The 8,125-nt window shown below is 58.1% G+C and overlaps 1 protein-coding gene across 1 annotated transcript; it reads right to left on the minus strand.

Annotated features, from left to right (window-relative positions):
* Positions 1-1,073: 1,073 nt before the first annotated feature.
* On the minus strand, positions 1,074-6,498 carry DICSQDRAFT_156224 (uncharacterized protein). The gene is made up of 15 exons (XM_007367641.1): positions 6,413-6,498; positions 6,233-6,362; positions 6,088-6,184; positions 5,536-6,037; positions 5,403-5,485; positions 5,315-5,347; positions 5,203-5,261; positions 4,948-5,149; positions 4,847-4,901; positions 4,631-4,788; positions 4,408-4,566; positions 4,318-4,356; positions 2,964-4,265; positions 2,733-2,848; positions 1,074-2,633 (listed from the first exon to the last, which is right to left on the minus strand). Exons 1-15 carry the CDS (start codon positions 6,481-6,483, stop codon positions 1,392-1,394), a joined length of 4,248 nt encoding a protein of 1,415 aa, XP_007367703.1. The 5' UTR covers positions 6,484-6,498; the 3' UTR covers positions 1,074-1,391.
* Between the last annotated feature and the right edge of the window lie 1,627 nt (positions 6,499-8,125).

Here is an 8,125-nt window from a genome sequence, read left to right on the forward strand (position 1 = left end):
CGGACCGCGAGTGCCGGCGCCAAAGCTACGAATGATCCCGCCTCCCAGATTCCCACAGTGCCAGTGCATGTTGCACAAAGTTTCATCTCCCCGCGGGGAATCAAGCTCATCCAGGCTCTCCCCGTGGCACCGTCTGACAGGCACAATCGTGTTTACATACTCCACACCCCGCAACAGAATCGATGCGCAGTCATTCACGGCGGCCTGCTGCGGACGGCTCTATTGTCGCATGAGCAGGAGAGAAGGGAGCGCGGACCGTCGGCATCATTGCCCCTCAAAAAGCCCCGTGCATGTCACCAACCGGCTTTTCTTTCCCCGCCACATCTCGCACATCGCAATCCGCGAAAGCTCGCATGGAGTACTGCGTCATTCGCAGCGAAAACCTGTGCTGTTGCGTGCGTGCACTATAACCTCCGAGGTTTCGAAGACACTCTCCCGTCCTGCCCGCCAAGGAGAAACAGCCTCAGGTCTGCGGCCACTCGTTGTCGATAAGACGGGCGGCCTGTCGTGATCTGCGCGGATTTGCTGGAGAAACTGGCTTGGCGCGCGCCCTTGCGCCACCGCGCTGATGTGCGTAATTACGGCAATATGTTCTGGCATGGCAAACCTGTCGCGAGGACTGTCGGGAGTGCGGTCGCAGCCGTGCTCGTGAGGATGAATGCGTTTGCAGTTGGCGGCCTTCGAAACTGAGGATATCTGGACGACCGTCACGCGCGGTGACTCTATTCAGGCGCAGATGTCGAAGTCGGTACGGGAAATTGGGGCGAAAGATCTGCGTACGCTCTGGGTAGCGGCGCGAGAAGCAGGCATGACGTCTTCTCTTGGTCCTCCAGAGCTACATAGCAGCTGGCAATTGCAACGGACGCGGACGCCAACATACTGCTGTCCCTGTAGCGATAAAACGGTGGTGACAAGGTGCCTACATAGTATCGCACGGTCTAACCTCGGGGTATTCACGACATCGCTCAAAGTGTAGCGCCGTGCGCCCAGGGTTTGTATACTCTGCCAATGCAGCTCGTACCACACTCAGACCTGCTCGCGACGTTTCAGTGGCACTTCAGGGAGTTTTCATGGGAATGTGGAAGGATCCACGGAATACGATTGAGGCCGGATTCGTTGGAGGCGTTATGTAGTAGCTAATGATTGGGCTGTAGGATCCGATGGTGAATTGTGTGAGAAGTCCCGAACAATTTGTAAGGCAAGACAAGTAGAGAGCAGCAACAGACAACAATGTACAGAAATGGTAAATGGAGAGGACAGCAAATGAGCGAGAATATCACGTCAGTGACGGGCTACGAGGCGAAACGAGTGTGTACACCGGCGATTATCATCAATGTATATGTCGCATGCGACACGCACGATGGACGATAGGGTAACAGCGGTCAGTTATGCTAGTCAGCCGCTTGCGTCGGCGACTCGGGGATAGGACTTGCGCCTCCTGGGGCGCGCCCGCCAGCGGTTCCCGCCGACTCGCTCTCCAGGATCTCGCTCCTCCTCCGTCGCCCAAATGATACTCCCCAGCTACTAGCGAGGCTCGCCAGACGACTGCTCGCCGTCACCCCAATCCCGACACCTGCAAGCGGACTCGAGGGGGTAGCAGTAGCGTTGGGAGACGACAGGCCGACGGTGGAGCTCCGGGAACTAGGGAGATGGTAAGAAGTCGTTCGCCGCCTGTGCGATTGCGTCAGCACGCTCGTCATACCAAGCGTCGGCGAGCCCTCGGGGGACGGGAGCGTCGAGGTGCCTAGGGTTCCGGGCATCTGCACGCCGGCGAGCGTGGTCTCGCTCGCACCAGAACCTGACCCCGATGAGGGCGTCGTTGACAACGTCGAGATGGCATGCTCGGAAATAGCGGTGGTCGGCACGGTCTTTGCCGCTGCGACACTTCCTGTCGTCGCGGTTCCGAACGGAATGCCCCTGGAGAAACGGGAGGAGGTAGAACCGGAGCCACGAGACGCGCGCGAAGTCGAGCGTAGAGGGGAAGGCTGGTTTGGGACATGATGGTTGACTGGTTGTGATCCGATTCCCGGAGTGGGGCTGAAGCTGGGACGCGTCGGGGAGGGGGAAGGCGCTGGAGATTGTGGCGGCGGTTCGGATGAAGTGTTAGCGGGTGGAGGAAGAGGCACGGTAGGCGACACGCTCCGAGGCAACTTCGGACTATGAATTTCGGGGTCTGGAGGTGTAGCAAATATTGTGGGCGAGGCATCGCGAGGAGGGGCTAGCGCGAGTGCCTCCTCAGAACTTCCCCTACCATCAGCCGATCCTGACCCCAGTCCGGGAGACGACGACGTGGGAGGCTCCGAGGGGCCAGCCTGCGCGAGAAGACGCGAGAGGGAAGATGGGCCCGCCGTGGGCGAGGATGCACTACGGTTTCGTGGGAATAGACGCGAGGTCGGCGGCCGAGTCGCACTGAACGACTCCTCAACCTCAGGTTCAGGAGGTCCGACCGGGATCGGGATCGCTTCTGTGGCTGGGGGGAGCTGGTTCGTCGGCTCCAAAGGGGCCTCTACCGTCGGGGCCTTCTTGGAAGATTCCCGACGTTTGGAAGGGAATGACGGCTGTGTCCAGTCCTCCACTTCGAGCATGTAATACTTGACGCCATCTCCTAGGCCGTAAGGATTGGTGTTCGGATCCTATATGTGGACGCCCGGAAGATAGTTTATGATAAGTCCCGGTAGGGCTCCCAGAAAGACAGACATGGAGGCCAAATATAGACGCCCATGTGAACGTACCTTGGAATCGACGACCCGCTCGGTGATGGACGTGATCCTGGCCACAATCCATTCCCGGGTCTTAAGCTGCTCTGCAAGATGCCCTGTCGCCTGGAGGAAGTAATGGGGGAAGGAAACTGCATGGGGCCCAGGCGGGCGGCGATAGAGGTGGCATGTCAAGGAGAAACATCGGACGTCAGTGCCTAAATTCACAATACCGATCAGACTCGCCAAAAGCCACAGACGGCTTACCGTTGAACGCCGCCCATGGCTTGGAAATAGAATTGCGCGTTGGAAGAAAGAGGGCTAGGTCTCCTTTGGCGAAGTTCCTGAACGAGATCTTCCCCTTGGCCCGCTCGCGGTAGTCCTTGCACTGTTTCTGCCACTTGCGTATCGTCGAGCCCGCCTTCGCAATAGCTTCGAGGAAATGGTCATGATCAAAAGCACGCAGCGCCTCCAGCGCGGCCACCGGGTCCGACGGGTCGATCGGTGCCGGCTCCCCAGAGTGCGCGACAATAGCATGGCGCGAATGGCTCAACGCAGAATCGCCAAGATTAGCGGCCGCAGCGCCTCTGCTCCCAGGGTGCGCAATCATAGCCTGCACATTCGACAACGCCTTCACATGCGCGTCGCGGAACGCGAGCGCAACGTCGAGCATCTGTGCGACCAGTCGCTCGCTCTGCTCGAGCTTGTGCTCAAAGTCAGCCTGAGACGCCCGGCCGGCCCGCAGATCTTCCCGGACGGTCCGCTCGTCCCGCCGTGCGTCCCTCAGCTCGTGCTCGACGCGCTGCAGCTCCTCCCTCAAGCCAACTGCGTCCGCGTTCGCCATCTCCGCCTGGGCGCGGGCGTCCTTGAGATGTCGCTCCGCGTCCTCGAGCGCCGCGCGGAGCTCCGAGAACTGGTGCTCGAGCACCGCACGGTCGCCGTCCGCCTCCGCAATGTGGTCGCGCAGAAGCCGGTCGTGTTCCGACGCCTGCGCCCTCAGCAACCGGTCCTTCTCTTTGGCCGCTTCGACGAGCGCACGCTTCACGTCATCGCTCTCCCCGCGCGCAGCTTGAATTTGTGCTTCCAGGTCTTCGCCTCGCGCCCGGGCCTCCTCGAGTCGCCGGAGCGTCTTGGCCTGCTCCTCGAGCAGTAGCGAGATCTTCCCGGCGTTGGTAGACTCTAATGCTTTGACGGCCTCGAACTCGTCCTTGACTTGAGCGAGCTGCTGGCGGAGCAACTCTGCGGATCGGGTCTGCTCGGTCGCTTCGGAGAGAGCGCGTGAGAGGGCCTCACGCTTGGCGTCAGCCTCCTTCGACATCTCACTATTCCGCTCGTCAAGTATTCGTCGTGACGTCGCCTCACTCTCCAACTGGGCACGAGTTGCGTGCAAGTCCCGTTCAAGTTGGCCACGCGCAGTCTCGGACATCTGTAGTGAGTCGCGGAGCTCAGCGAGTTCAGCTTCTAGGGCGGCGCGGCTTTGTCGATGTACAGCGTCCTGCTCGTCCTTCTGCTGATGTAGCTCTTGTAGCTGGATCTGCAGCTCGGCGTAGGCTTGTTCGTCCTCGGTAGCTGTCGTGCTTCGCGTCAGCAGCAATTCTTCTGATAGGCACCGTATACGCACTCCTCCGCCGATGGCTCAGTAACCGTGACGTTGAAAGCACTGTCATAGCATATGTCAGCGCCGAGCGCGGAAATGCCGAAGCCCACGTACGGCTTCTCTCGGCGATCCTATCGAAGCCGGACTCGAGGCTGTCCATCTTGCCTATGAGCTTATCAAGCTTCGACCGAGTTTCCTGCACCGACGCCTCGGCAGCGGGATCTTTGGCGTCCCTCGCGAACCGTTCGAGATCGTCGAGCACGCGCAAGAATTCTGTAAAGTGGGACGCCACAGTGAGATCGACATGTGGATACATATCACGACAGCACACCCTGACCGTCAATGTCCACACGCTCTAGGGTGTATGGAAAGTCGTTCGAGCCGCTAGGCGAGAAGTCGATGTTTGGTACTGCGTCGTCGATGGCTTTGACTTCAAAGGGGAGCTCGCCTTGCACTTCATTCTTGTACGCTTGTCGGCGTTTGCGTTCGTTAGAGCTGGTGGCAAGTGCGAGATCAAAATGTCGTAACACAGACCAGATGCTGTCCAACTCACGAGAGCTTGGCCATGACTTCCAGGATACTCTGTGCTCGCTGATAGAAGAAGCGCGCTGCGAATCTGTCAGCGTGATCCCCGTGGACCCTTGTACGACTTACCGAACTCCTTCCTTCGGACGATCTCGACGATTGTAGCTCCATAGGCGTACAACATACTGTGTAGCCGAGCGATGTGCGAGAAGCTCGTCTTCGCCCTGAAGCTTGCTTGGAGCGCAGACATCGCAGATGGTATCGCGACGATGTCCGTGTTCAGCTCGCTGATCCGCCGGATAGTGTACATGCATTGCTCCGTGTACACGTTCTGCGACCATGTCAGTAACCTGCGAGACGGTTTCACACCGCACAGAGACCTGCCTTGATGTCGGCAATGCGCTCTACTTCTATCCGAAGTGCATCGTCAAGCTGACGGAATTCTGTCGCTTCGTGAGCCCTCCGCCGTGTATTCTGTAGTAGAAGCATAACGCACCTTGCAAAGCCTTCTCTGGAGCGACCCCTGGTCCTTCGCGGTGTCAGCACATCTCAGCCCCAAACCTGGAAGCACCCTCCCTGCTCACTCTCGACAGAAGCATTAAGTGTGGATATCTTTTCCCAGAGCTCCTGTGCGCGCCGTGCGCACGCCTCCCCGTCCTCTATCGAACTGAAGCCCATCGATGTCCTGCCACGTCCCACGAAACAGAGCTCCCTTACCTGTTGTTCCCAACCGCATGCCTGACCTCGTCCCCTCCCCGACTCAGCCGAGCCATCGCCTCCTGCACGTCCTCGAAGCGTGCCTTCAGCTCCTCGTGCGTCTTCACGCAGCTTGCCGCCACCTGCTGCATCTTCACCCTGCTCACATAGTCGCCCAGCGTCCGGCCCTTATCCCCCGCCTCCATCGCCCTCCTCACCGCCGCGCTCAGGAACTCCTTGTGCACCCGAACGCGGCTCACGATCTCCAGGTCGGCTTCTAGCCCCCCGAGCAGCTTCGCCTGCCTGTCTAGCTCGCGCTCGGCGATGCCCGCGAGGGCCTCGAAGGTGTCCGAAATCGCAAGCACGTGGTGGTCGAGCGCGCTGGAGGAGATCTGGAGTGCGCGCTGTTGGTAGTGGAGGGAGGTGAGCGTGCGGTTGATGTGCTCGACGTGCGCCAGCGCGGCTTGGACGTAGCTGCTCGCGAGCTGAGATATCCGGAATGGGGGCGTTGAAGCTATCGCGTCTGCATGGGAGATGAGTGCTGCGCCGCGGGACCTACCTCGACCGACACACCTTCCACGAGGGGTTGCAGCTGGGGTTCGTAGTGGAGATCGTGTAGGACTTGTTCTAGGTCGGAGCTGAGGTACGTCTTGTTAAAGACGTAGACAGTCTGGCACAATGTGAGTGCTTGCAAGGCATAAATAGTCTAAGGGCCCACCTGATCTTCCAATCCTGCAAGCTCACGGACGTTGTCAGCCTTGAGTGGCCTTCCGTCAGAGAGGTACGCCCATATGGCTTCTGGTGGTACCCCCGTCTTCTCGTAGATAAAATGGTCCAAACTATCCAACCTGCTGCCATTCAGGACTTGCAAACATGAAGCGCATATAGGGACGTATACCTCTCGAGGTCCCAGAGCGAGGTGTCCAGTTCGACCACCACACCGTCCTCTGCCCGACATAGTTGGATCATAGTGTATAGTTTGCCAGGTCAGGTAGCATGTTCCGTCTCCAGTAGTCTTATGAGATACAAGGAGCTGCGCTAGGGCAAGGGGCGGCAGGAGCTGGTAATACCAGTGGTAACGGTGCTGAAGCCGCTTGCCGCGCTGCATCTCGCGCTTGCCTGTGTAGCGCCCGGCGCTCGTTCGCTCTCGCTCCATCCCGCCGTGCCTACTCCCATCATCTCCTCGTACCTCCTCCATCTGATCCCGTTCCTCTTGCTTACTTACTCCTACTCCTTGCTTGCTCATTCCCATCACCTGGACCATGCGTTCACCGACTGTCATTACTCATGGACTCAACTTCTCGGTAATCCCTGTTACTCGGGCGTCTCGTACGTATCGTATTTATACCCGACCTCGTACTCTCGTTACGGTAGCGTACTCTAGACGGAATCAAGAGTCTTTGAACTGTCTAGTCTCAGCGCTCTCGTGTCGCGTGTCCCCTTCCTAATCCGGAATCGCCCACGCGACAGCCTGTTTCCCCCCTCCTACAGAAGCGCCGCCAAAAACTTCGGACGACAACATATCCTCGACAGCCTCAATGTAACAACCTTACTCTTGCGTAAATAGTTTCAGGAGGACGATGCGCAGGGCACGGTGCTAGTTTCAAGTTGGCCACTCGTATATCGGACGTTCCACCCGCTTTCGGTCGATTTCATGCCATCTTGTGCATCCATCGCACATATATTCTTGGACACCACATGGAGATACCTGGAAGGCTCGCTGGAAGCCGTTGGCGGATGTGACGGAGGGAATATGGTGCAGAAGAGGTCCATCGTGTACGTATTCTCCATTCTGCGAAGGGTTCTGACGCATGTCTAGTATACCACTCTGTCGTATATCGTCAAATCCAATAGGCGTGTTCAATTCTTGTCGCTCGCTCATATCCTCGCGCGCCTACCGGGCGTCTGCCTATCTGGATTCAAGGTCAGATCAAGCGCCTGTAGCACAGCCGCACAGGCAGCGGTGCAGCGAGATCGACGTTTTTGTCCTACTATGCTAGGTTTGTTATGCCCAGAAAATCTGTCCAGAAAGTGGATGGAGACGTCGGCAGATCGTTATAGACTTGTTGACCGAGAATAATTGTACACAATGCGCCCAAATCGGAACCAGATTCGGCACGACACGGTTCACTGGCCACCTGGGGTTGCCACTGTAAGCCTGATGGCAATTGGACTCAAAACCTTGCGGGGCGACTCCGCGTCTCGAGTCATGGAGCTCTCTATCTTTCAAATCGTTAAGCTTTCGCGTCGCTCCTCAGTCCCAGCTCGCGACGCTCATGCGGTCGTGTTGCACCCGCTGCCTGCGCACCTCTGCTCGCTGTGCTACAGGCGCTTGATCTGACCTTGAATCCAGGTAGGCAGACGCCCGGTAGGCGCGCGAGGAAATGAGCGAGCGACAAGAATTGAACACGCCTAATGCATCTTTGCTATGAAACGTGTCACATAAGTCCACTGCACGCCTAAAAACCATCGAAATCGTATCAATTGCCAAATTGTAGTATTCTACAAGCTCTCATTTGCAGCTCCAATCTATCCACCTCGCCTGTTCCTCCCTCCTACTCAGCAGTGCTAGTGACTACCCGATGCCTTGCAAGACCACGGAGACTATGGA

This window comes from Dichomitus squalens, assembly GCF_000275845.1.
Source record: "Dichomitus squalens LYAD-421 SS1 unplaced genomic scaffold DICSQscaffold_27, whole genome shotgun sequence".
NCBI classification, from domain to species: Eukaryota; Fungi; Basidiomycota; class Agaricomycetes; order Polyporales; family Polyporaceae; genus Dichomitus; species Dichomitus squalens.

Excerpts from the sequence above, each read along its gene's own strand:
- DICSQDRAFT_156224 (XM_007367641.1), bottom strand. The coding sequence starts at position 6,483 with ATGATCCAACTATGTCGGGCAGAGGACGGTGTGGTGGTCGAACTGGAC. Across the intron at positions 5,486-5,535 it reads CATGCGGTTGGGAACAACAG|TTCGATAGAGGACGGGGAGG; the intron begins GTAAGGGAGCTC and ends GATGGGCTTCAG. Across the intron at positions 4,266-4,317 it reads ACTGAGCCATCGGCGGAGGA|CTACCGAGGACGAACAAGCC; the intron begins GTGCGTATACGG and ends GAAGCACGACAG.